Source organism: Calonectris borealis, chromosome 18 (assembly GCF_964195595.1).
Source record: "Calonectris borealis chromosome 18, bCalBor7.hap1.2, whole genome shotgun sequence".
In the NCBI taxonomy this organism is placed as follows: Eukaryota; Metazoa; Chordata; class Aves; order Procellariiformes; family Procellariidae; genus Calonectris; species Calonectris borealis.
The window spans coordinates 4,747,657-4,774,764 of record NC_134329.1 but is presented as its reverse complement, the minus strand read 5'-3'; the positions used below and the strand labels follow the sequence as shown (position 1 = coordinate 4,774,764).

Below are 27,108 nucleotides of genomic sequence, written 5' to 3'. Positions count from 1 at the left end.
GTACAGCCAACACCAGACTACTGTCAGACTTAAGAAGAGGGGTGGATGCTACTGGCCTATTGTCCCTTCAGAAAATAGTTATAATAGTCTCTGCTAGAACTGCCATAAAGTCCCAGAGAGAGCTAGTTATTTAGATGCATGCAAGCTAGGAAAAACAGTATGAAAACTTGTGCACAAAGAGCATTTGGCACACAGATAAATGCTATCCAAAATCCAAACAGCTGTGCGGGCGTAGTAAAGCAAGAGTCAAGGATCTGGATGAGCACAGGATGGCGCAAGGAACACATCATATAGCTGGGCAGATCTCAAACCTGTTTCTTCCTGCTACCAAAAGTTTACTGGCAGTAAGGTTGCTTAAGGAAAGAAGTGCGCTTAGAGAAGGAAAACCACTAACCACGGACTTCCATTTTGCAAAGAACATTAAAACGCGGTAGTTGCTCAGGCAAGTTGACACTAAGGTCAAGTTCCTTGAAGTTACACAAAACAGAAGCCACGAGCCTTCTATGCACTTTTACCCCACTGCGTAGGTCAATAACAATGTTTAAAAATAACCAAGGTGAAGATCTCCTTGTATGTTTTACACAAATAGCTATTTCGGAGAAAAAACGTGTTGCGCAACCACAAGCACCACCCTCACCAGCAGATGGGCAGTCTCCACGCAGATTATAGTGCTAGATAGGATTCATTCAAATGTGACATTTGGCGTAAGTTGCTACTTCGGTTCCCGACTAAGCATCAGCTCCACACCTGGGAGCACGTCTGCGCCCTCCTGCTGTCCGGAACACGGAGCACTGCACCTGACCTCAGACCTGCACAACAGAGGAGGGGTTAGGAGAAACTTGGAAAAAGTTGGCACTACCCATGTTCTTCCACAAATCAAATTGCTTTTCAGCACACCAAACAGGCTTGGAAATCAAAGGCAAAGCCACGTGTGCCCGAGCCTCAACGCACAGGCAGCCGAGGCTCTCCTCTCCAAGCCGCACAAGCCCTACAAGTCAGCTGAACTTCTGGAATTGCTGCCGCTCTACAGGCCAAAAAAGCCTGCAAACCAGACACCCTGCAGCCCCATCTCCTCTCATTTAGTGCCACGAGCACAAGATGCAAATACGAATACAGCAGTGGATCCTATTTAAAGGGATTTAAAGACTAATGACTACACCGCAGCTGACTAAAAGCAGCAGGTATCCCCCCACAACGATCATACAGAGCTTTACCAATCGGCTCCGCAGCTCCCGCTAGTAGTCACCTTACTTTCAGCTGCGGTGCTACCTCTGTTTAACTGTACCCAGAAAGGCTGACTGGCTCACGAACGGAAACGAAGAGTGCTGTATTCACCCGAAATGGCTTAAGTATCCAGGAGAAGTGACGGAAGTGAAAAAAGCAGAGCAGGAAACAGCGCGAAGGAAAAGCAGACGAAGACAATCAGTGCAACAGGTCTGCCCAGTCCCTAGGGCAGGAGGAACGTGACGGAGGCGGCCAGCGCGGAAAAGCAGCAGTTCCTCCAGCAGCGGCAGCCCCGGCGGGCACCGGCCCATCCCCGCGGCCGGGAGGGCGGCCGAGCCCCGGCGGGGCAGGCGGGACAACAGCCGGCCCCAGCAGGCAGCCGTGGGGAAGGATCCCGCGCCCGACAGCCGGCGCAGCCCTCGGGAGCCACCCCCGCTCCGCACCTTCCGCGGAGCTCGCCGCCCCGGAGCCCGGGCAGGACCCCCCGAGCCGCGCCCGCAAACCGGCGGGGGCCGCCCGCCCGCCGGAGCCGCTGGCCGGCTGCCGGGCCGTTCCCCGGGACGCGGGTAGCACTTAGCCAAGGCGCGTGCTCAGGAGCCGGCGGCCGCCGGGCGAGGCCGCCCCGAGCCCCGCACCTGCCGCCCCGCCACACCGCCGATGGACCGGCGCCCGCATGAACAGCCCCCGGCCGGAGGGGAGCCGCGGCCTCGCGTACGCGCACCCGCCCCGCTGTCACGGAGGGCGGCGCCCGGCCCGGCCCGGCCCGGCGGCTCACCTGGCAGCGCCTCCATCCCGCCGGCCTCGCCGCCCCGGGGCTCGCCCGCGCCTGACGTCAGCCACTACGGAACGCGCGGGAGGCCACTCCGCACCTGGCCCGGCAGCGCGCGCCCCCCACCCCTCTTCCCCCCGCGGCTATCTCAGTGCCACGCCCCGCCTCGAGGGCAGCTTATCGCCCCGCCCCTTTCTTCACCGGAGGCCAATCGGCACTCCGCCCGCCTCACGGCCTCAGGCCAATCCCCGCGCTACGCCGCGGTGATCGTCCCGCCCCTTCCGCGGCGAGGACCAATGATAGCGCGGCCACGCCCCCGCTGCATCCCACCACGTGCCGTGGCGGGGGCGGCAGCTCCCGTCGCTGGGCCTCCCTGCGGGGCCTCCGTCTGCGCCGGCCCGGCCTGGCCCCCCCTCCCCGGCCGCTGCTCGCGGGCCCCCCGGCACCGCTGCCGCTCGCGGAACGCCCCCGACACCCCGGTGAGGGAGAAGCGAGCCCCCGTCCCTCCCGCTTCCTGAGGCACGGACTCCTCGTCCTCAAAGTAGGGCTCAGGCAAGCACCTCACCTCAGTCCGTCCGCGAAGCGCAAAGCAATGGCGGCGCACTCCGGTCAATGTAAAACCATTTTTTAATTCTAAATCACTTTCACAACAGTGAAAATTAGTGAACAGTAATGGTAGTGCACTAAACAAGCCATTATGGGCTGTGTGCAGTCTGAGTACAAGGGGGGGAAGTGGTACGATAGAAAAAGCACACCAAGAAAAAGGTAGGAACAAAAGCATTAACACTTTTAAACTATTTCATTCTTGGATTGCCACAAAATAAGGACTCTCAGTCATGTTTCTGCAGCCACCTCCATCTAAATCCATTATGTCTCTCATCAATAGGTGGGAAAAAACCCCAAGCCATCAAAATTCTGTATTTTAAAAGATAAGTGTTAGTTAAATCAGTTTCAATACCTCTTGAACCTATTACAGTCACTTTTCTGTCCTCTTTATCGGAAGAAGGCTTTAAAGGGATACCCTACTCCTCCCTGGATAACCTCTGCTCTTAGCGTGGAGTTTCTCAATACAAAAAGAAGAAAAACCATTCCTTTTACTATCACATGAACTTTCCCTTTTCATCAGCAGGTGGTGCTGCTTGCTCACGAAAGGAAGTCAAGCTCCGACATTGTCCTACAGCCAGTTGCTTGCAAGAATGCAATGAATAGCCTAGGTCCTAGCTATCAAGTTACACACTTGAGAAGAACCATATGCAGAACAAGTTAAACTTCTCAGAAGTGCCACACAATAAAAGTTGAAGCACCACTTCAACTATTTATGGTTGAGCAATACATTCTGCCAGATTATCATCGAGTCGGGTATAAATTTGACTAGATGTGGCAAAACACTGCAGAAGCTTTGCAACATTCTACTTGCCAGATGGAATTTTGGAGGTAGGGAAGTTAAACTTCAGTCATCCTCCGTCTTGATACTAAAAGTGAACCATTCATAATTACAAAAATAAGCTTCTACAACAATTAATTAAGGTGTCCTGCCCAGGAACCTCATCCATACACTAGAAAAACCCTAGCTATTGAAACAAAGTTTGTATGAGTTCATTTGTTTTGTCAGTTGTCTGTCTATTGCCAGGGAAGTCACAATATTGCAGGAAATCATTATGACTATCAGCAATCTGAATCAAAATAATCTAAAAACAATAAAGGAGAAAAAAATGGAACTGCCTAGTCAGAGAAACATGAAAACTGTTCATTTTGCTAGGGAATCTCTCATATCTGCTGTTCTGAAGGAATCTACACAAATAACCAGGAGTACTCTTCAAAGCTGTATACCCAACAGGATTCTGAAACGGCTACAGAGTGCTCACCTTCTGAAATATTTTCCTCTCAGCACATAAATGGTTGTGGTCTTCTCCAGCGCTTCAAATTAATATCTTTGGTAGATACTGCAGAGACTCTTGCACAAGAGCCATTCTGCTGTGGCATGGAGTAGCTGTATGCACCTGTGGAGAGCTCTTCCAAATGTTCCCTACTGTGGCATGTGCTAGCAAAGGCAGGATCTCACTTTTCCTCCTGTATAATTTTACAGTATGACAAGTTTAACCTCAAAACTCACATAAAAATGCCTTTTGTTCCTCTCCCCAAACAAGCTGGTCTCAGATCTGTAATAGGATTTTATTTGGAGTACATGACCTTGCGTAGAAAGTCTCAAAGCCTTGGGAAGAATAAATGCAGCTACAGTGACAAGGTTGTGAGGGGATTATCCATGAGTGCAGCCACAGGCTGCTGCGCAGAACCAAGGAAGACAACACTGTTTTGTCAGTGAGGAACTGGGCTGGGTGAGGCAGACAGGTGCGTCCTACTGTTCGGCAACCCCACCCGGCTCCACAAGAGAATCTTCCAGTGTCTGGCTCCAGCAAATTCAGGCTTTAAAAATTGCAGCATAAATTTGTATCCCTTCTTCTAACAGCCATTAGAACTGCTTCAGGAGGGGTTTTCCATCATGCCGGGAAATAACACCAAGAAAAGAAACCAGTCTCCAAACCTGGTTCAATTTGCATCACGTGCTGTGCCCAAAGAGTCTCAGCAGTGCTGCAGATGATTTCCTGAAGAAGGTTGGATGTTGATGTGAAGACATCAAATAACATCCGCAGCTCTGGCAGATCCATCGTGGTTGCCAAGCATGAGATACTGCAGAAGTTTCCTTGCCTGCCCAGTCTACCTTGGGGCAACTGTCTTTCACATAAACCTCGTGTCACTGATTGGCACAGGATTTCAAAGCAGCACTCCTTTTAGGAGCAGAGCGCAAAACTTGGCTCATGGTTTGTGGCAGGAACCTGTTGTACAAGACAGCTGAGCTGAAATACGCTTTTTAACCAATGTTTAATTTCCAACTCTGGCGCAAAATGCGAGATTCCTCATTGTGCTGTGGTACCACCAATTCCTGAAGCCCATAGTTAGCTACGGAACCAGACACCAAGAGGTTTAAAATGGGATGGGGATGCAGTTTGTAACTGTTTCAGTGGCCTTGTTGGCCATGAATATACAGAATAATGGAAAAGATTTATGCAATCAACAGCCAGAACATTATCACCAGAGCCACAAACAGGAAGAGGCGGGATAGGAACTGCTCATCCACATATTGAGGAGTCCCTGGAACAGCTGGAAAACAGGAAGTAAAAAAAACAATTCAGCTCCTTCCTCTTCTCCAGAATTGGGTATATTCTGAACATAGTACATTCATAAATTGAAAGATATGCAAGGGATCTACTTGGTGAGAAACTGTTGCTACCCTCACACTTGCCAGCCATACTGGAAGATCAGAAGGAAGACAAGCATCGGCTCCCTGAAGCAGGACTTGTGGTAAACCTGCTCATGACTAATAGCAGCAGGCAGCTCCAAGTGCTAGAGTACAGGCAGGTCTGCTCAGAGTACTTCTGGGGAGACTGCTGAGCTAAGTTCACTGCTTAGTTCACTGTTGAGTGCTGAGCTAAGTTCACTGTTTCCATCCTAAGGAACATTACCACCTCTACCTGAACACTCCTGCCCATCAAGGTGAAACATCTGAGTAAGGAAATGGTAAACCGGTCAAAGCTGCATGTGTAGGCTTGACCAAGAGAACTAATGAAAAGCACACGAGCTCTAAAGCTCAAGCCGTGCCTTTCTGGAACTGCTGTATTGAATCCACAGATGAAAAGCAGATAAAGAAGTTGGTTAAATTATGGTTGTTACAACAGCATATATTTACATACTCCATAGCTCAGTCACACCTCCACACAAATTTTCAGTGGACACTGAAGTATAGTTAATAGGCAAGTTAATTTGACCCTAGGACAGCACAGGTCCTTGGCAACACAGGTGTGAATGAAAAAATGTGTTTCTCTTTCTCATAATTCCTATGCCATATGACATGGTGAAGAAGATTTGCCAGGCACAACCTTTCACAGAGGAAGTCCAGAAAATCCTGGGCAGTAGGTTTTCTTGTTCAAAACATGTAGACTCAGTTTGTCTACAATGCAGATGGGGAGGGGGTTTTCTGGGGATTACTTAATTTTTAGAGAGCAAGGCCACTACTTGGAGTAATCCAACTGTTTTTTCTTAATTAAAAACAGTGAAATTACTTCACCAGAAAGTTACTTCTTGTGGAATACACATGACTGTCTCAGAGAGAAATTTCTGAAAAAGGAACAATCTTTGCTGTCATTATTTTGAGCACCAGTTTAAATTCTTCCTTCTCATCTTTCAGGAAATGGTCCTTTCCTGCTGTTTTCAAAATATGGGTCTCCTTCATACACCCCTATTCACTCCTTTTTATTATTATTAGAAACTCCAGTCCAATTTGTCTCGTTTTTCGGAGGGAGTCCACTGGAGTACCAGAGGAGACATTGGAATTAAAGGGGAGAAGTCTCCAGTGCCACTGTCCCTCTCCAGTTCCACTGTCCTCTCAACAGAGCCTTCAGCAAATCATATGAAAGTGACAGACTTGCTTCTGATATAAGCACTGTATTAAACCTGTAAGACATAACCTATGTTCTCTACTGGGTGTTTTCCCTCATTTTGCATTTCTATATACAACACTGATTTACTTCACCATTTGGAAAGTAGAAAGTTTTGTCATTTACCAAGCTATTTGTTTAAAAGTTATAAGGGAGTTTGCAAAACATCTGTTTGTGACAGATAGGATGCATGGTACCTGGAGGAGGTCGTCCATCGTTTATGTTGAATGCTGTTGCAAATATACCGAAGGGAAATGCCCCAATTCCGAACGACATTTGGAAGCCACCATCGCCAAACCCAAAGCCCTGGAATCCCTGCAGAGAACAAAGCAACAGAAGAGAAAAAAGGTACCAACATTTAAAGCCTATTTCAGAATGTTTTGTAAAGGTGTAGACATTCCCTCTCGTTGGCTTTCCTATGGCTGAAGGAGTATCATGTTGTCTGGCAACTTTCAGTCTGCCATGCTATTGTTAAATACCTCCTTAGTTCTCCTCATTTTAAAATGCTTCACACAGTAGCAAACTTGCCAGAGCAACCCAAAAGTCTGCGAAAATGAAAACTAGGAACCGCAGTTCTTGCTTGAAGGCCACAAATTAACGAAAGCGTTTCTGTAACGTTTCTCAACTTAAAACAGTATATATCTGACAATATATCAAAAGTCAACATTACCAATTTATTTAGAATGTCTTAAACGTATTAATAATTCTGTATTAATAGCTGTTAGCCACATAACTATAAGAAAGGCATTGTAAAAAAATAATCTGATTGATTTTTATGATACATGTGCATCATTTAAAGATTCAGCAAAGTGATAAATTGCCAGTGGGATACATAAAGCAGTATAGAGAAGAACACCCAAAAAAAAAAATTACCAGGGAGACTCAAATTAAGGTGGTAGATAAAGTCATCTGGGGCAGGAATGCAAGACATAAGGAAAGGAGGAAAAAAGGAAGAATTACAGTGCAACAACATTAACCCCCTACGGGATCCAGACTAAAATTCCACATCAAGTCAAAAGCTGCCTGAATCAAGATGAAGCTTAGTGTATAAAAGTAGTGTGGTATTTGAGAATCAACTGTATATGAATTTAAGTAGTTGCATCATGTTTAAAAACTGTGGAGAGCTCACAGTCGCCATGTTTTGTAATCCAGCAAACCGTCCTCTGGTCTCAGAATTAAAGCAGTGATACCAATTCTGAAAAACCCTCTGGTCTATCACCTCCAAACAATGGGAAGACAAAGATGATTTCACTCATATAATACAAGCCAGACATTTCTGGGTTGATCCTTGATTTGAGGAGTTAGTCTTTTGATTATGCTCTTCTCAAGTGTTTTGCCATGAACTATCAGGGACAGCAAAGCACCCTGCATGGCAGGTCCTGCACCTGTAGGAAACAGGGCAGCATCACTACTGCTATGTCTTCATACCAGATTCCTCTGACTTATGGCAGCACCAGCTAAAAGGTTCAAACAAGGTATAGCAGCTGATTTAATAAGGCGGCAACTCCCCAGTGAGAGAGAACAACTGGGATCCCAATACATTCAATACAGAAATGTTCCTTAATCACACTCAGCAGAGTTGTTTGCTTGAAGCATGAGGTATACAAATGCTCTCCAAGGACCCTACACTGAGTTACATGGAAATATGCAATTGTTTCATCAGGTCATGCTCACTGCCATCATGCTAAAGAACACTGTGGTCTGTCCTACTGGCTCCTCCCACGTCTGTTCAAGCTATGCCAGCTGCTGTTTACATTCACTCAATGTAATCTCCTCAACAAAACCTCAGATCCCTCTTCAAATTAACGTGTTATCTAACAGTTATCTACATTGTCTGTACAGTAATATCCCACAGAGATGCTAGAAGCAGGTGTCAGTGCCAAAAAAGTAAGTTCACACATGGATTATGTATTTCCATGATAGGTATAGTTTGATGGAAATATACTTCCACGAAGAATTTTCAAAGCAAAGTGTTCCTTGCATTTATGTATGGAGAACAATCAAGTATGAAGAAGAGCATTTCCAGTGATGCCACACAGGACTGTTTTCATGAAGCATGATTCAAGTTAGCCCATTCTTTGGGATGCTAAAGAGTACTATAGGAATGGAGTTTTCTGCCACACAGCAGCTATCAATTATTCATGAACCACCTACTGGGGATGAGAAAGAAATGTAAGCTGTAGGATCCTCACACAGGATCTCATGCACGCATTATGTCCTCCAGGATGAATAAATACCACCATCAATAAAAACAACTTATCTGCTCAAGCTTGTTTTTTCACTTACCCCTCTGTTCTCTGGTTCAGGTCTCTGTCCTTGGGGTCGTGGTGGTGTTTTCTCTCTGCAGGAAGTTGTGAAATTAGCTCAAGTGCAAGGATACATGACAATAGTATCTGCAATAGCCTGGCTCATAAGGCAGAACAAACACAGAGCACACTCTCACAGGGCCATGCTGCAGCAGAGCTGGAGGTAGTCTGTGAGTGAGTAAACCACCCAGCTATATGAACCTTCAGCATCACATCACTGAATTAAGATACTGCACTTTTGAATAACAAAGTCCCATTGCAAAGGCTAGAAACTAAGGACATGAACATTTTATATAAGCTTCTCCAGACTGATAACATTCATTGCAACCTGCCACTTGTAACTGATAATTAACACCCAATTCAAATTCAAATAAATTGCCAGTTGAACAAGAAATGAGGTGTGCAAACCTAGGCCCTGAAAAAGCCAGAACTATTTGGCAGAAATGCGAGTTCTGTCTTTTCACAAAGTATTTAAAATTGTGAATCCAGCACTTTGATAGTTTAATCATACGACCTTAAACTGAAGTTTCATCTTCAGTTTTCACAGAAAACTAGCTGCATTTAGGTTTCTTACCTGGGATCCTGTTGCCCAGTGCTACCTCTTCCATACAGAGGAATAACTTTATCTCGACTGATTCCTGCTTTGCATACAGGACACACTTGTCTGTTTGGCCTGGTCTCTAGCCACTAAAAGAAAGGAAATTACAAGAAAACTAGTAAAAGACCATGAAAACAACAACATGCAAACCTCATTTGCAGCCAGGCAGAGAGACTTTAGCAATTTCTCAGAAAGCCAAACAGGAGCAAAACATTTTAATAAGCACCGAGTAGTCTCCAAAGTGTTGGCATTTTGGCTATCATTCTGGTACGATCCACTTGCTTCAGAAATGCACTGGAGTAAAATACGAAGAAATAAACAGTACCAACAGTCCTGCATAGGCCAAGGGCTAGTGTAGATACCCTCCTTTCATCTATCTTTTCTGTAATTGTACCACAATGTAAAACACTACATATGCAAAGAGAAGTACACTCAGCACTGAAGCCTGCAAACTAAACCCCTGTGACCTGCCTACAGTAATTCTCCTAACAAACCTGGGAATACATAGTATTTAAGAAACTCAAAAGTGGGAGGCAAGTGGAACAGAATCCAAGTTTTCTTTTTGCTGAAAGAGCAGATTGCAAGGTGTTGCGCATGAAGTTGCATTAGCACATTGCGGTTGCCCTGGAGAGAAAAAAGCGCATTTGAAAAGAGGGGGATACTCCAGAGAACCAAGGGCTTTATTGAGTAACAGGAGCTGATGAAAGACAAAGTAAAAGGAAACCTGTCTTACCTGGTGTAAACAAGGCCAACTGTGAGCATTCCCAGGACAATTTGTTCACAGAGCAGAAAAAGAGGGGAAAATAGAATTAGTTACTGACAACTCAATCTGACAAATGTATAAAGTGTACCACGGACAGCACAGCTTGGAGACAACAGAATCCTGGAATCCAGCTGGGCCAGTTCCATAACCTCCCATTAAAATAATTTTTGAAAGCACAGCCCAAGACCGATATCCACTGGTCTTTTCAGGTTATGCAATCTAAGTTGATAACATGATTCTCTGCACATCACCTTTGATTCCTGGGTCCTCATCCACACCAGAGGCCCATACAGAGGCTTAATTAATCTTAGTGTTTACTGTACAGATTTTCTCTTCTGATACCATGAAAAGATATCCCTGAGCTAAGACACAAATGAGGAAGACATCAGTAACGAGACTTCAGGATCTTAAAAGAAGTCACACAAGGGACATTTAGCTAAAACACCAGCCACATTCACAGAATCATGTAAAGCTGGACAGTACCTCAGGTGGCCTCTAGTCCAACCTGATGCTCAGAGCAAGGTCAGCTATTGAGATCAGACCCAGTTGCTCAGGGCAGACAAATTCCCATTATACAGAACTACTCTTAAGATTAAATTAATCTAGCAACTTAAAAAAGGTCAAAGACAAACAAGCAAGCTACGAGATAAAACTGCTAAGCAGGCATCTGCTTTCAAAGTAGTCTTGACAACACTATTCAGACAAGATACATGCTATTTTTCAAGGTTCCATTCTTTAAAATCCTTTTGTGCAATAATTTAATCTAATTTTATCTTAACATGCCATCAGCAAGTGATTTTCCATCTCCTCCTGGAATAAAAACCTGGATTTTCAGATGTTACGTACATTTACACAGAAAAGAAATGCTCTTTTAGGCCTCTTTTTATTAAAGAGCATAATTTAGCCTACTGTGTAAAATAAACCCCAAATATTTGGCCATGTCAATCCTTAATAACTTCTTAACATTCAAGAAAGTATATTCTACACCAAGTTACCCACATAAGAAATGCTGCATGCTTATAATATTTGTGCAATACATTTCCAAGTCAGATCAAAGAACTGAGAAGTTAGTATTACAACTGCAATACCACAGGAAAAGAGAAATAGCCCACATGTAAAAGCTTGTTATCTACTTTTTTTTTCCAATGGTTTCAGAGGAAAAAAGAGCAAGCTTGTAGGAATTACAAAACCTACAATTTGGCCTCCAGAACCTAGTTTCAGATGCAGGTTTAGGTATGCACAGGTTAGAACGGAATTTAGGTCTGAACCAGGTATCTGTGCTAGACCAGAAAGCACAACTAAAATAACACACATAACCAAGCAGTATCAATGAACACTGAACTGTCTATGTGGGGCTGCTTGTTTGTTTGCTGTTATAAAATAATGCAGAAGTATAGGAAGTTTAAGATGCAAGAAACCTGGAACATGAGGAAAGAAAAACAGTTGAGGAGCAAAACCAAACTGCTCCTAAACCAAAACCATGGTCCTTACTCATTTTATACAAGACATTTTATTTGACATCTAGAATTATAAAAATCATGGGCTTTTATGTGATCAGAGGGATATACAGCATTCTGGTTTATCTGTGGGGGCTTGAGTACTTACCAGAAAAGATGTCCACACAAGCTGATAACTGCATCCTTGGCAGTGTCTAAACAGATGTTACATTCGAAAGTGTTGTCCTGATTAGCGTTGTCCCCAGCACCATTACTGCTACTGCTGCCACTGGTCCCTCCAGTACTGGAGTTCTTTGTTGATGTAGAAGTTGTGGGTCCTTTGCTTGCCATCCTCAAGACCCACCCAGACACAAGGTCAAGAAAATTCTCCTGTTGGAATCCTAGCAGTGAGAAAGGGAAAAACAAAAAAAACAAACAAACAACTTCTTGGCATTATAACATTGCATTCTTGTCCTGTTCCATACTGGTAGTGATTTATCTAAGAAGCACTTGAATCCTGTTGTTGATGGTTTTAGTTTAACATAACCAAGAGGGATCTTTTTTTAGAAACTAAGCTACTTTAAAGTCCTGTAGTATGACCTGGCTGATACGTGACCTGTATTTTAAAGTTACTGATAAGCAACTGAGATCCACAGCCAAAACAAAACCATTGTATTTTCTCATAAATGCCACTTGCTATGAGAAGAATGAGCTCACCTAGTCATGCATGCTCTTCCAAAAACTCAATGCAAGTTATAACTGTGAGTGCAGCCTGAAATAGGATTTAATCATGAAGCAATTCACAGTTTGGACAGACTGACTTAATGCGTAGTTTTAAGTTCAATGCTCATTAGTTTGGAATATTAATGATAATAATGGCAAGCAAAGGTGGCTTAGTACTTGATTTGTCTCATCAGCAGTATATTGCTGCTATCACAGCAGTGTGTTGATATGACTATCAAACATTTCTAGTACTTTCAAACTATCAAACATTTCTAATCTAGTAGTAATGCAGAAGTATTAAAAATTTTACTTTAATGTGCTTTAATTTTACTTATATGCTTTCACCTCTCATTAACATCATCATATTTATCAAAGAACACCATTTATTTTATTTCAGTAGCAACAACCTCTACAGTCTAATTCCTTGATAAGCAAATTCCACAGTACCTAAAACTTTGAGACTCAGCACAAGGCATTTACATTTCCAGAAACAAACACTTTTACCAATACAAGATTTTTAGTCCAAGAACTAAGAGAGTTTCAGCAGTTACAGAAATTAATTCACTGAAACAAAAATGTTTAAAATATTCCATTGTGACATCACGTTGCTGCTGCAGGGATATGGATACTTAGATAAGGCTGTGAGAAAGAAACAGGTGATTATCTGAACTTTTTGCAAGTGTACAAACAGTTAAGCATTTTAAAAGGGCAACCTGAATTTTTCAGAAACTAATTTCTTTGCAAACTTACCCCACAAGCATTAGTGTCTGCTCTTTATAGCAGTGATGAAGCACAGGTGCAGGGCAGCAAAATAAAACCTCAGTATCTCTAGCTGTTATTGTCCACAGCTTTTTTCATACAATACAATCCCACTGCACAGTCAAGAAAGCATCATACTCAAGCCTCATGAAGGTATTGCAGCAAAGACACTCAATTACAGCAAGTGAAATATATTTTTGCAGAGCTTTTTCACTCAGTTACATCATTTTGCACAGTGTCCCAGAAGGGCAGCTTTGTATTCACAGACGCTGTACTTTAACATACATTGCTTTCAGCACTGTTGACTCTTTGCATTTCACACCTTGACTTCATTTACACTCAGCAGCAATACAGTCCATTGTACAAAATTAAAATTCATGTTAGTTCAAGGCAGATGGAAATGCTGCCCGCCCACAAACTATATGCTAAAGATGCTTGGATTTTTCACACATCCTTACTACCAGAATCTTCAGCCTATCTTGCTCAGTAGTTTAATGCTTGAAAACTTACCAATTTGGACCTATATATATTAATATCAAAATATTGGGAATTAATACCAAAATTGAGAAAACCTCCTCAAAACTAAGGAGTTCAACACATTGTAAAAAACACTAGCATCATTTTATGGAATGGGCACAAGAAATGTCTGGCTCTTATATCTTGACATATAACACAAGGAAAGCATGTAGAAGAGGCAAATAAATGAATTTCTTTGTCCCTAAAACCAATGTGGGAAAAAAGGTCATTTTTTCCAAACTAAATTCCATATATTTAACACCAGAAATCTGGAGACTCATCAAAAAGATAAAATCATCAAAAAGGTGTAAGATAAATACCTACTTAAAAAACCCTTAGCTTTTAGTAACTATGAAAAATAAATAAATCATTAAGTTATAAAGAAGGATAATCGAGAAATCCATAGGAATACCAGTAATGTGATGGAATAAAGATGGCTGAGACAGAAGCAGGATCAAAATGAATCTACTCTCCTAGAAGAAGATCATTCCTTAGCCTGTACTGGGATCCTCTCCTAATTATTTCTCCATAGGCTGATTGGGCCTAATGACCTGTTAGGATAAAATCAAATTTAAAATATCAAAAATATACTAAAAGACAACAATAAAAATAATCAATCTTATTCTGAAAAGCCTTCTCAAACATTTGCTCTTGTCCCTGGAATTCTGTTTAGCATAACTAGGTCTGTAACAAGTGCTGTGGAGGTCTGTTCATCTGCAAATCACACTGCACATATACAAAGAAGCAAGCACGAAAGAGCATCCAATGACCAAGCTTACATTTGATAATCATGTATTGTGTCACTTGTGAGCGTAGCCTGTGAATCCTAAAATAGAAGTTCAACTGCAAATTCAACTTGTTCCGAGTGTAGAACAAGCTCAAAATTGTTGAAGTGTCACTTGAACTACTTACACTCTGAGACAAAACTTTTTAGGGAAAAAAAAAACAAAAAAACACAAAACCAACAAACCATAAGCAAACCACAAACTTAAAAAAAAAAAAAACCAAAACAACAACACAACAGGCCAAACCAACCCCATTTTCATTTTGATTTAGAGTTCAGAAGGAATATTGTGAGTACACTGGTATATAACACGACTTTTGGGGTTAAGTAAACAGAACTTAGAGATGCCAATCCAGGTTTGCCAAACCCTTGTCCTTTAGGATCAGGTCTCCAAATCAACCCTAGACGCATGATGAGTAGCAAACAAAACAAGTGAAAGGATATAAAAATCAGCTGTGATCTAACTGCAGGCATTCAAAGATCTTCCCTTTTTTTCTTCTTGCTTCTTTGCTCTCTAGATATTTACAGGAAAACAGTATCTTTGTTACTTAAAAACTGTTTATTTCCTTTAAATCATGACCCCTATGATATCCCAACAGGTTGTTCTGAAAAGGACTGAATCACTGACATTTACTACATCCAAGAATCAAGAGTGGCAACAGATGAATGGTTAAGAAACAAAGAACCCATTTTCAAGTAGTCTTCCTAAATAAAAAAAGTGTGGTGGAGTGTGAAGAAGACATGGAAGTGAAGATACATGTTTAGGGATCCAGCACAAATCCCATCGAGTTGCGTAAAGAATAAGCATGACTGAAAGAGACGGTGAAACTGGACCGCTGAGAAGCAGATGGCACACTGGGACCTGAAAGTTGCATGACAACTGAGAGCACAGGCGGTCCGTAAAAGAAGTAAGTGCAGAAAACTGGTAAGGCCTATGTACTGTGTATAAATCTCACTTACAGACAATAAGAAAGAAATTTTACTCAAATACTTTAAACACTAAATCTATAAACCTAGTCAGAGCAACTGCAGGAAAATGCAAGCCAAATAGCTACTGTAAAAGACCACGTTTCTGAACTGAGCAAATGAAAAATGACTGCATTTGCCAAAGTACACTGACCTGACTAAAAATACAAGAGAAACACTTCAAGACAGACTGGGATAGTTTCCACCATAAGTTAGAGCAAAAAAATCCACTGGCGACACAGCTGGTGAACAATAATTCAACCTGAGAAAGACAGAGAGGGAATATAAATTAGAAGCTAATGTCGTCTGTATGAAACAGTTGTAGAACTACAACATTAGGATGTTTGAAGTATTTACTTTTTAATCTTCTTTCATGAGGAATGAGAATAATTTCTGGTGAGGATATAGGACTCTGACTAGTTTATTAATAAAACCCAAAGTTTATTCCTCTTTGCAGTATCTAATACATAACAATGAAATAAAAAGAGTAGTATTGTTGGATGTAAAATTCCGCTAGAAAGACACTTTCCCATATTTCTTTCCTAATGAATCTTACTTTACCTAAGATTACTGAAATTGAAATAATCCAAATCTAGCTTGTTTCTGAAACAAGTCCTGATTTAGTTTCTGAACTTTTTGCTGTTTAAATCAAAAGGAAAACTTGTCAGGTTATTTTTCTTATCACTACAGTGACAATGTAATTTTCAGACACATATGACAAATTTTATAGAAGAAATATTAACATTAGAAATTCTATCTAAATCTAAAAATATCACTCAGAGTTTATATAAATACACCCACTCGTAAGCTTAAGAAAAATCTGATTCTTAACCTATTACGATTGCCTGGACTTCAAGTAAAGCAAACAGGTAACCTTAGTTGACAACTGTTGACAGTGCCTAGAAGAAAGTACACTTACTTCCTGACAGTCATTTTTAGATGTTCTTAGCAAATACACGACTGAAGTCCTACTGTTAATTATTAAATATACATTTATCTCTCACTACCTTTTTACTGTATTCTGTCCCCCAAACATGTTACATTTTAACATCTCGAAAACATTTTCTGAGTTCATCTTTGCACTTCCTGTAACCTGTACAGCGTCACGTACCCGCTTTGTAGTACTACCATAAAGTGGTCCCAACATACAAGTTTGCGTGATCACTTGGTCTTGCAAAATCAGCCATTTGCCTTACAGACTAACGTGTCCTTCCTTGGCCTCATTTCATTAATTGGGATTCTGCAACCTACGTCTGTCTTACAGCTGCTGCTTCCAGGATAAGAGCCCTGCTGAAAGGCTGTTTTGGCAACTCTAAGGATTCAATATACCTCACAAATGCAAGACATTGTTACAAACTATCAAAAAAAGCAAGTGATTAAAGTAATTCTTTTTTTTAACCATTCCATAAAAGTATAATATAGACTCGAAGAAAATGTCGCACAAATCTTTAGGCAAAGATTTTATCCTCTTACCTCATACAGTCCAAAGGAGAGAAAAAAAAAAAAAGAAAACTGATATAACCAGTTGGGTAATAGTGCCTGAGCATTTTCCTGGTTTGGAGTGGTATGTAAAACATTAAATGCCCTTTAAGTGGGCTAACCAAACAGGTTAGCAGCAAAATGTACAAATAAAATAAAATAAAATAAAATAGTTATGATGTGGTTTAAGAAGTAGCAAGCAATTCCCAGCAGAAAAAAGAAATTAAAAAGGCATGTACCAGAAGCTAACGCTTAGCGACCATAGCTAGAGCCATTTATCTAACGCGAAACAAGCGCTTCTCCTCGCAGGGGGCTTCAGCTTTGCCGCAAAGCGAGGGGGGGCTGGCACCGGCAGGCCGCTAAAAACGGGGATTTCGGAGGAAAACCCGCGCGGGCGGCGCCGGGCCCTGCGCGCCGCGGCGTCGGCGAACCCCGGGCCGGAGCTCCAGCAGCGCGGGCGGCAGACCGGGCTTGCCAGGGGGCACGGGGCTGCGGGACCGGGACCGGAGCCAGGCTGGCCGAAGCCGGGGCTCCCGCGGCGCCCCCGCCCCGCTCGACCGCCCCCGCCTCGCTCGTTTCAAACGGGCGCAGGCGGCTCCGGCCTTGCAGCGGCCCCCGGGCACGGCTCGGCCCCGGGCACGGCCCGCTCCTTCCGCGCCTCAAAGCCGCCGCCCAGCCTCGGCTCCCCCCACCCTCCGCCCCTAGCCGGGATCCGCTCGGCTCGGCTCACCGGCGGGTCTCGCCGCTCCCCCGCAGCAGCCCCGAGCCGCGGAGCCGCTCCCCCGCCAGCGGCCGCCGTCACCTGATCGCCCGGAAGCCCGGCCCCGGCGGAAGGGACCAGCCTCCCCGCCGCCGCGCCGGGCCGCGGGGCCGCGTTCCGCCTGCCTGGGGCTCCCCCGCGCCCCGGGCTGCCCCGCGCCGCGCCCCGCGGGGCGGCTCCTTGGAAAGGGGGCGGCGGCGCCTCGGGCCGGGCGCGGGGTGCCCCGTGGGGGGCGGCGGGGCTCCCCGGGCAGAGGACGGTTAGCGCTGCCAGGCCGCCCTTCTTCCCCCCGGCCCGCGAGCCAGACACCCGGCCGGTTGCTACCTCAGCGAGGGAACCGGTTCGGTACGAGCCGCTCCGTGCTCAGTCGCCACCACCATAACGCCTGCCTGCGCTAGTTCCGTTTCCATTGCATTTTTGCTGCCTGCTCATCGCGAGGTGTTGCGGGGCCCGCGTCCAAACGCCTGCCCCTGGAAAGAGTCGTCAACGGCAGCGAATGTTCGGCCCAAGCAGGGGAGGGAGGGAGGAAGGCAGGCAGGCGGCAGCTTTGAGGGAAACAAATTGTTCACGTGTGTGCAGAGCACTAGGATCAGAGCAGAGGAGCATCTCCAGGGTGGGAACAGAGAGCTTTATAAAGGTATTTACACAGCTGTGAGAAACCACGAAGACAGGGACAAGAGGGAGGGAGAGGAGGGGACCTGGTGTCCCCTGAAGGAGAGAGCAGCTGAGAAAAGTGACTGAGGAGGCACGTCTGAAGGGGTTTGTCCCCGCTCTGAGGACACTGAGCCAGAAAACAGCACAAAGTGCGTGTTGTTTTGCTCAGTGGAGAATGGGTGAATCCTAAACCAAGGTCTCCCACTAAAGGCGAGTCTTAGGAGAGAATAGTTCAGGAAAGAAGTGGAGGGACGTTAGTGCCAAGGGAACCTATCAGAAAGAGACCAAGGCCTGTCTGAGGCCTATCTACTGGCGGAGGTGGCCTGAGACTACACAGCTCTAGCATGAAGGTTGGAACGTGCAAGCCGGGAAGTGTTCAGCAATATAAAAACACAGCTGTACCGAGCCTCCATACTGCTTTCAGTAGCACGTAGGCTTGGCAAAACCCATGTCAAAGCGGTCTTCCAGCAGCCCTGCTGGAATTGCCATACATGTTGATGTATCACACTGGAAAATTTGTAGTTGAGCCGAAGATGAAGATAGTATCTGAAAATGATAGTGCTTATGGCATTAGGACACATGTTGTAAAGCTGTCCTACCAACACTAGCAGTGTATTTGCTGTCTGTGAAAATTTCTCTAACAAAGCAGGCTATCTCACTTTCAACAAGACAGTAAAGCAGCACGGTTTGGCACAGTTTCAGCATTCAAGAAAAAATCTCAGTGTAGTATCAGATTAAAAAGAAGTTAACAAGGCCCCAAAGGTATAAATGGTATCCTCCAGATGCTTATTAAAACAAGGATGAGCTTTTGAAATTTGGATCAGCTTAGACTAGTCAGCATGTATGTCTAGAGTCAAAAAAATTTCAGGATAAAAAGTAAAAAAGAGTTGATTTTTGGTATTATAATCGTGGGAATAAGTAATGCTCAGAACAGTCTTTATTGTTCGGATATCATAGGATAACTAAAGCAACCTGAAAAGAAATACAGTTACTGCCATAGACAACATAGCCAGGGGATATTTTCACCGCCCAGTGATAATTTTAATATTTTATTTATGTTTTAAGTCTCAGAAGAATGGAATTATATTATTATGCATTTCTATAGCGACTTACTTACAGTACTGCTGTTCCACTTCTAGCAAGTGTTTTATTTTTAAAATGGAAAAGATCCAGAGACAGGCAATGAGTAAGACTGGATGAATGGGAAGGGTGGTGTACAAGAAGAGAATGAAAATTTTAATCTTGTTTACAGTAAGGTTAATAGGAGGGGAACAGGCTTATTTAAAACAGTAGGTCAGCTGGAGAATATACGTGGGACATTCAGATTTACTCCCATTGGCAAAGAATAATTACTTTGAATGGCAATAATAAGTGATGCAAGGGAATACTTTCAGAAGCTAAGAAATCAGCTTTCAGAGAGCTATATATCACTTGCATAATGGGAATTGAAATATCATTTATATTTATGTATATTCTAATGGTGATATGCGTATCATTCTTCAGTATAGCTGGTAGCCAGTAATTGCTTAGAGTTAGAAAAACCTTGTGCCCTGGTTGCCAGTTCATTCTCGTGGTGTGCATGAGAATAAGTCACTTTATTAATTTTTTCATTATCTAAGTCACATAATGTTGATATATATGGTACACACAAACCCCCTCCTAAAATTCTTAATTACAAAAGTCATACATATATCAGGAATCCAAGTCCTTGAACCTCTTATCAGTATTTTTCTCACCACTTCTCCCTGTTAATTGTGTTTTCAAGCCAATGGTATCTTAATTCAGTATTAAATCACATTTGGGAATATTCTTCCTTCCTTGAAATTTCCATGCGAAAGAGTTCCTCTCTGTCTGTGGCCTTTTGCCTTTGTTCAGCAAGAGCCATTTCCAAGAGCTTCTGCTCATTTCACTTTTCTGTTTTCAATACCACACCAGAAAGGTTGGAGACCATACAGCTATTTCTGGTGTGACATGCATTTGTTGTTTTTTTCTGCATTGTATCTCTGGAAACTGCCATATTTCAGAGAGTAGGCCTGTAAGCACACTAACCTTTGCCTGATCTGTTTGAGTAAAACATGGTTTGAAGCATCTGGCACTTGATATCCATGAAGGCAAATACTGGAGCTGAAACACGGTCACAATCTGTTGTAGAAATCCCCATGCCTCTAACGGCCAGTTAGAAGGAATATCATTAAGAAGAATATCATTAAGCCAAGATGAAAGATCCGCCAAGGCAAGTTGGTTAAGGGTGCTAAAGAGAAGATCTCCCACGCAATCTTCAGGTTTTTTAAGTTAAGGATTTAATGCCTTTTTGGAGGTCAGTTTGTTATCCTTGGAACTTGTCATTCCATATTTATAGCCAAAACAGTTGCAAAAGGCAGAGGAGGTGCATGTTTTCTTAGCCCTGCCAGAGGTGGGGGAATTAGATGCTTTTTGCTTGATCCATTTTACATATCTTTATGAATCTTGTGTGTCTAGTATCTTTTCTCACCCACTTTTGAAAGATAGCTTCGTACAGCAGATGGATCCCATCCTATCTGATGCTTTCATGGTAGAAGATTTCTGTGCTGTCTACAACATAAGAATGTCTGACTCTCCACCAAAAACTTAATTTTAGTGCTGTCAGTCAGTATTTCTGAAGCAGTGAAATTACCATCTCACAAAATGTGGTGAAGTGCTGAGGATTTTATCACAGTCGTTCACTCTTTCCACATCCTTATTCTTTAATGCCAAGCATTCTCTCTTTCTCTACAAACACAAAAGCAGCACGGGCTTTCTGTATCACTGGTGTGTTTTTCAGAGAAACATTAAGGTATTGCCTGTATGGCACACGTGAAAGGAGGCTGTTCAGCCATAGATGGACGTGACAACAAGCCGTGTTTACTTTCCGCAATTGCCCATCCGTGGGCACCGCTCTTCCAGTAGCACAAACCCAACGAACGGGCAGTGGGAAACAGCGGCTGGGCCGCCCAGGTCCCCTTCCTGCCCCTCGGGGGTTCCTCCGCATGGGCGGCACCGGCACCAGCCCCGGCAGCACCCTCTGCCCTGCTCTCCTCTGGAGGCTGGTACAAACATCCAGCGTAAATATTCCTTTTTCACCGTATCTCACAATTCTGTGTACGACAGCCAGTTCCTCGCGGTTCCTTCCATTTATACGCTCGTTCCCAGGCTTTCTTGGTTTTTGGGAAGACCTGGCCTACAACCCGCAGCGCACCGCTGCTCCCCCGAACCGCTCCCCCGCTTTTCCCGTGAGCGCAGCCTTCACCCGGCCACTTTCCGAAGGAGTGAAGAATCCGCATTCGGGTGGAGGTGCCCATCGGGGCCCGCGGGGGTTGCCGCTCTCCCCGGGCAGCCCCGCCGCAGGCATCTTGTCGGGGGCTGCCCTGGAGGACTACAGCCCCCAGCATGCCCCGCGGTCGGCCGGCTGGACTACAACGCCCCGCGCGCCCCGCGCCTGTCGCGCCTTCAAGATGGCGGCGCCCAGGGGCGGCTCGGGCCTGGACTCAGACTCGGACTCGGACAGCAGCGGCGAGGCGGCAGCGCGGTTCCGGGAGGCCGCCTGGGACTGCGCTGCGCAGGCGGCGGCGTCGGTGTGGGCGGAGCCGCGCGGCGGTGAGGGTCGGCGGCCAGCGAGGCGCTGCTCTCTCCCCTCCCGCCGCAGCGGCGGCGAGTCCTGCTGTGCTCTCCCCTCCCCTCCCCTCCCCGCCGGTCTGGGCCGGGCCGGGCCCCTCCGCGGTTCCTCCTGCCCCGGGGCTGTCCCGGGGGAGCGGTGGTCAGGCGAGGGCAGCTCTCTGCCGCGGAGCCGGTGTCGGAGCCGGCGGCGTCCAGGGGAGCCGAGGCGGGGCTCTAGGAGGGGGGCCCCGGCGCGGCCCTGCGGCGGCGGCTGTGTCGTGGCGACGCGCGGCCTCCTGCCGGGGCCAGAGCCCCTTCCCGGGCAGGTTGTCTGCTGCAGCCTGGCCGAGGGGAAGTTTCCCTTTCCCCTCATAACTGTCTCCCCCCGCAGGTGGGCGTAGGTTGTCTTTCAGGCGTGATTCTTTGTGCTAGAAAATCCCATGTGCCAGAAGGGGTCCTGGTCACAGCTCTTTTAAACTTGCCTGTGCTACTTCCTTTGTCAGGTGGCTTTAAAAAGGATTGGTTACAGCCTGCTCAGCCTAGCCTAAGGTATTTTTGCTTCTGGTTTCAGACTTACGTTTCACTGAAGAAACAATGTATGTTGTATTTGTGCTACTTACAGTTAATGCCTTGTGATACCGCCTACTGGAAAGGGCCTATTCTGTTTTAGGAACTAGTCCAACCATAATCTGAAATGATGCTTAAATCTTAAAAAGCTAATAGGTTTTTTAAGTACATTTCTCATCCTTCTAGCAGCGAGGGAATACAGAAGTTGAAAACTTACTACTGCGGTCGGTTACAGCATGAGTTCCAAGTGTCAGAAATCTCCCAACTCTGCAAGTGTCCCATGAACGAATAGTACAGTTACATATAAAAAAAATTATTTTTCTTCAAAAAACGTTGCAATTGCAAAGGCAAGTGCTTGTCAGCTAGAAAACAACACCTGAATTAGGAGCCTTGCAATGGTGGTGATACTGTCCTATCTAAGTTTGCAGCATTTCTGTAGGCTCAGTTTCAAAGGCTTTAGTCGGGCAACTTAATAAAATCCTCTCTCCTGGGACAGGTTTTGCAATAATTGTGGCAACATATGCAGGAACTAAATGCAAGAGAAGGGATGTCCTGACATAATTTATTTGCTTTTGTAGGCTATTTCAATGAGAAAAATCATCCAATTACTAAATATGATGGAGATGGCTAAATAATGTTTAGGTCTCTCTTGGCAACTGAACTGTTACTACTGAGCTATTTTATGTTTTTCTTAGCAGTCTTCCCTATCGAGTATGAATTGATTACTAGAGGGTAGGAGATTTTACAGTCCCTTATCTCCTGTTTGAGCAAGAGCACCAGATGTTATTGGCCTTGAAAGAGATAATCGTTATTCTTATTCTAAACAGACGTGAGGCGAACGGTCATGATGAGGATGGAAATGAGCTACAGACGACACCAGAGTTCAGAGCACACGTTGCGAAGAAACTGGGAGCAATGCTAGACGGGTATTGGCAAGCAATACTAAAAAAGTTTGTTCTATGGGTCAAGTACACTGTTGCTTTTGCGTGCTAAAACCAGGAAATTCAAGATCTGAGTGCAACGTGGATATGGAGAACTTGTTTCTCTTCTTGTCTTCTTCATTCCTGTATTTAACGCAAACTTCCAATATTCTGTGAACTAACCTGGCCCATGTGCTGTGCCCTTCTGGTACAGACTCCCTATGCATTTGCCTCTGTGGTGAATGGGTTGTGGGGAGGGAAAAGTATAATTTGTGTGCCTTAGCACTTCATCATTTAAAGGCCAGCATGAGAATCTTTCATTTATTCTTACAACCTAAACCAATACCTGATTCAGGGTTGTGCTGGCAGTATGCCTCTGTTGGGACTGCTGCTGTCTTTATTTATTGTGTGAATATGATGCTGGAGAACTAGAATTCCTGGTGTTTAGAGTTGGCTTTAGAAACGCTGCTTTTAAGTCACTCTTGTGGCATGCGTTGCTAAGGAGAGAAGGCAAGGTCTGCTCTGAAAGCAGGGAGGTGAGACAGCTTTATTAAGAAAAAAGTAAGAAGCTATGTAACATCTCTCTATAGTCTTGTTACTTAGAAATACCAAACTTTAGCTCAGTTTGCACAAAGCTGCTTAAGATATAACTGGGGTTTTCTGTTTAGTTTCATCACTGTCTTGAAGGACTCATCAGGACCTTCACAAAGTTCTGTGCAACAGTCTGACTCTGCAGATGATGGTGAGTTCTAGTCACAGCTATTGTGGCTGTTTTGTGACATTGTTAGTTAAATGGTGACAAGTGGAATGGATCCTGTCCATTGCCAGTTGTACACCCGACTGACTAATAAGCATTTGCAATAGAAAAATTTCTGTTAGCATCTGTGAACGCTGTTACTTTGAAGCTGTGATCTCTGTGCCGTAACTCCTCTCAGGTAGTCCCAAATAATTGCTGTCAAGCACTACAGCAATACAATAACAGCAGTGAAGCTTCCTAGGGAGATTGCTGTTGCTTGTTTTCACCTCTGTTTTATCATGGCTAAAATTCCCTTTTACATATTTCAGGTTTTCGCCTCTTCTCTTCCTCTGTCCCAGGAGACTGTGGGAAATCAGAGCCTTGCCCCGCAGCAAGGAGGAGACAGCCATCTAGCTCTAGGTGAGGTGTTGTCAGCTGCTTTGCTCCTGAAGTACTATTGCAGCCCACTTTTCAGAGGCAGCTGGGACTCTCGCAAGGGAATAGGAAGCTGAAGAGCTTGAGAAGTGTGTATTTATGATGCCTATATTTGACTAGAGCAGATTTTTTTGTGTGTGTCTTTTTTTAGTGCCGGGGAACTAGAAATGTTTCTTTCCCCTCCTAGTATGTGTAAAGAACACCTCAGCCTTCAAACTGGTTAAATGCTAGCTCTTATTGGAGTCCCAGAGCCACTGGGTGTTTATCAGGTGTTCTCATCTTAGATTACTCTGCTGTTTGTGCTTTGCGTGAGTTCAAGGCAAAAGTGTAACATAACTTCCTTTCCTTTTGTTACCTTTCCAGTGACGTGGACAGTGACCAAGAGTGGCAAAAGTACCAGGAGGCCGCTGTGTCAGCCGCAGACATTCTGAAGCAAAGTGCGTTTCCTGCACTGTCCCAGGAATCCAGCCAGGATCAGAGTCAGAGTTATGTAAAGCACAGCCAGAAAAAAAAGAAGAAAAAGAAAATTAGGGGAGAGTACAATATTCAAGAGAAAATAATAGACCCAGCAGAGTGTGACCAGATTAGCAAAGATTTGCCACAGTTGGTGTCTGCAAATGGACAGCATGAGAGACAGGACCGCAGTCGTACAGAGAACTCAGTGTTGCCAGGAGTTGCGAAGAAGAAAAAGAAGAAGAAAAAAAGAGAATGAAGATTTTGCTCTGCAAATGGCAGGTGATTATGATGGATGAAGGAAGCTGGAAAAAAAAAAGATACCAAAAAGAGTTGCTGCAGATGAGGGAAAATTAATTGGCAAAGCTTCTGCTCTAAAAGCTCAGTGGCCTGAGAGTCTAATTAAGTGACTTCCTATGTTGTTGGCATCCCTTGGGGAAGGGAACACTGTTCTCCTACCACAGCAGTTATCTATGCTGCTGCTTATGCAGACCTAGCGTAAAAGGATTAAATACTGTGCACAGGCTTGTGTGACAGAGGGATTTAATCATAGCTGCATTCCTCCTGGTCTGTTCCTTCACATCGTGAAACCAAATCTTGTGTCCTGGAGAAAGTATATGGTGAATTGAATTTGGTTTACATGGCAACAGGTGATCAACTCCTTTTTCTCTTTGCTTCCTCCTAAATGCCTACCAAGAATAACTCCAGCCTGTGGGAGACTCATTTATCAAAAGCATTCTGTCAGATATCAGGGCTCCCTTTTTTTTCCCTGTGATCATCATAACAATCTAATGTTGAAACCTGCCATGTTACTAATTCCTCTGTAATCTGCACCTCTCCAGGGCCCCTGCATATAAACAGAGTGTGCAGTGAGTTTATTTCAGGATTGTTATAAATAGGTAGTTCTGTTCAAGTTGTGTCCTTTGAAATTTTTTTCCATGTGTAGTTTTTTTATGGCATTTGTTATTAAATTCTACTACAGTATTAGTCTTATTTAATTTGGCAGGTTTTGTACAACAGTGGCTTTCTTGCTGTATTCAGATGGCTCCCCCAGCAGAGATAAAGTTGGCTGAAGATGGCTCTTTAGTTGCTTGGTGATCAATGCTATGAGAGTGCTACAGGAAGGACTTAAGCCTAACTTGAAAGTCACTGCGTTTCAGTCCTTATTTTGGTTGATTATGACTTTTGACTCTCTAAAATACAGTGGGTTTTGGTAATTTTCAGTATGCCTCTTGGTCTGTTCATACTTTAGCTCCAGTATTTCAGGAAATGAACTGCTATTGGATAAATACTCTTCTTCTGTTTTTAAGATTGTTGGGTATCAGTAGTTCTGACTCGTTTGCCCTATTCAGGAGACTAGAAAGCCAAATTAGAGAAACTGAAATAGTGAACTGCTGCTCTTTAAGCATGGGAAAACCCAAGATGTTTTTGTTCTTACTGTAAGATCCTTGCTGGTTTTTAATCAAGAAAACACAGTTGGCATCCAAAAATGGAAAGGCTAAGTAGAAAATTGGCTTGTAGTCTAACTGAATGTGCCAGCAGAAGTTACTTGTCTTATGGCCAAGCTAGCACCTGGGGTTTCAAATGCATAGTGGTCTAAAAATTATCTTTTGACTTCTTTGATGGTGATTATTTTTATGCTAATTGGAAGTTATATGTATTTGCAAATGATGCACATGGGAGATTAAGAAACAATTCTAGGATAAAATTTCTCAGAGAATCTAGTTACTGAAATAAGTCTCTGATGGTTGATGGTATCTAGAGGAAGATCATATCAATACAAACTGCAATGGATATCTGCAATTTTGAAATTTCCAGGTATGATAACTGAAGAGTTCGTTGTTGGGCTTTTTCTTTTTTAATTCTCCCTTATGTCTCAACCTTTTAAGAGTCTTGAGCACTTCCTAGTCTCAGGGATTTTCATCTATTTCATAGTTGAAAGAATAGTTCTGTTTCAGTCTCAATGACAAAAACATGTTAATTAGGGCTTTTTTATGTATGTCTAATGTCATATCAGTGATGTGAAGGTTGAGAGTAAATAGAAAATAGAGGAATAATTAGAAGAGGAATTATATAAGTAGATCCTTAGAGGTAAAAACCTTCACTTAGTGCAAGTAAGACTCTTAGACCCCAGGGTAATTATTTGCATATCAAG

At 44.0% G+C, this 27,108-nt stretch overlaps 2 protein-coding genes across 24 annotated transcripts in view; one reads left to right on the top strand and one right to left on the bottom strand.

Annotated features, from left to right (window-relative positions):
• LOC142090104 (E3 ubiquitin-protein ligase RNF185) overlaps nucleotides 1–17,981 on the bottom strand; it is a 71,434-nt gene extending 53,453 nt beyond the window's left edge. For 2 of the 14 annotated variants that reach the window (XM_075167471.1, XM_075167472.1), the window contains exon 1: nucleotides 2,000–2,161. In XM_075167471.1, the coding sequence (XP_075023572.1) occupies nucleotides 2,000–2,015 (16 nt within the window). In that variant the 5' untranslated portion in view covers nucleotides 2,016–2,161. The other 12 variants (XM_075167459.1, XM_075167465.1, XM_075167467.1 and 9 more) reach the window with 12 other exon arrangements.
• A 3,700-nt stretch (nucleotides 17,982–21,681) lies between these two features.
• The window catches only part of C18H12orf43 (chromosome 18 C12orf43 homolog), a 29,475-nt gene continuing 24,048 nt past the window's right edge, over nucleotides 21,682–27,108 (top strand). For 8 of the 10 annotated variants that reach the window (XR_012676412.1, XR_012676407.1, XR_012676408.1 and 5 more), the window contains exons 1-6: nucleotides 21,682–21,842; nucleotides 22,346–22,391; nucleotides 23,237–23,335; nucleotides 23,998–24,071; nucleotides 24,395–24,485; nucleotides 24,864–25,235. Coding sequence is in view for 2 of the 10 variants with exons in the window: in XM_075167359.1 (XP_075023460.1) it covers nucleotides 21,701–21,842; nucleotides 22,346–22,391; nucleotides 23,237–23,335; nucleotides 23,998–24,071; nucleotides 24,395–24,485; nucleotides 24,864–25,212 (801 nt within the window). In the remaining 8 variants the exon portion in view is untranslated. The other 2 variants (XM_075167359.1, XM_075167358.1) reach the window with 2 other exon arrangements.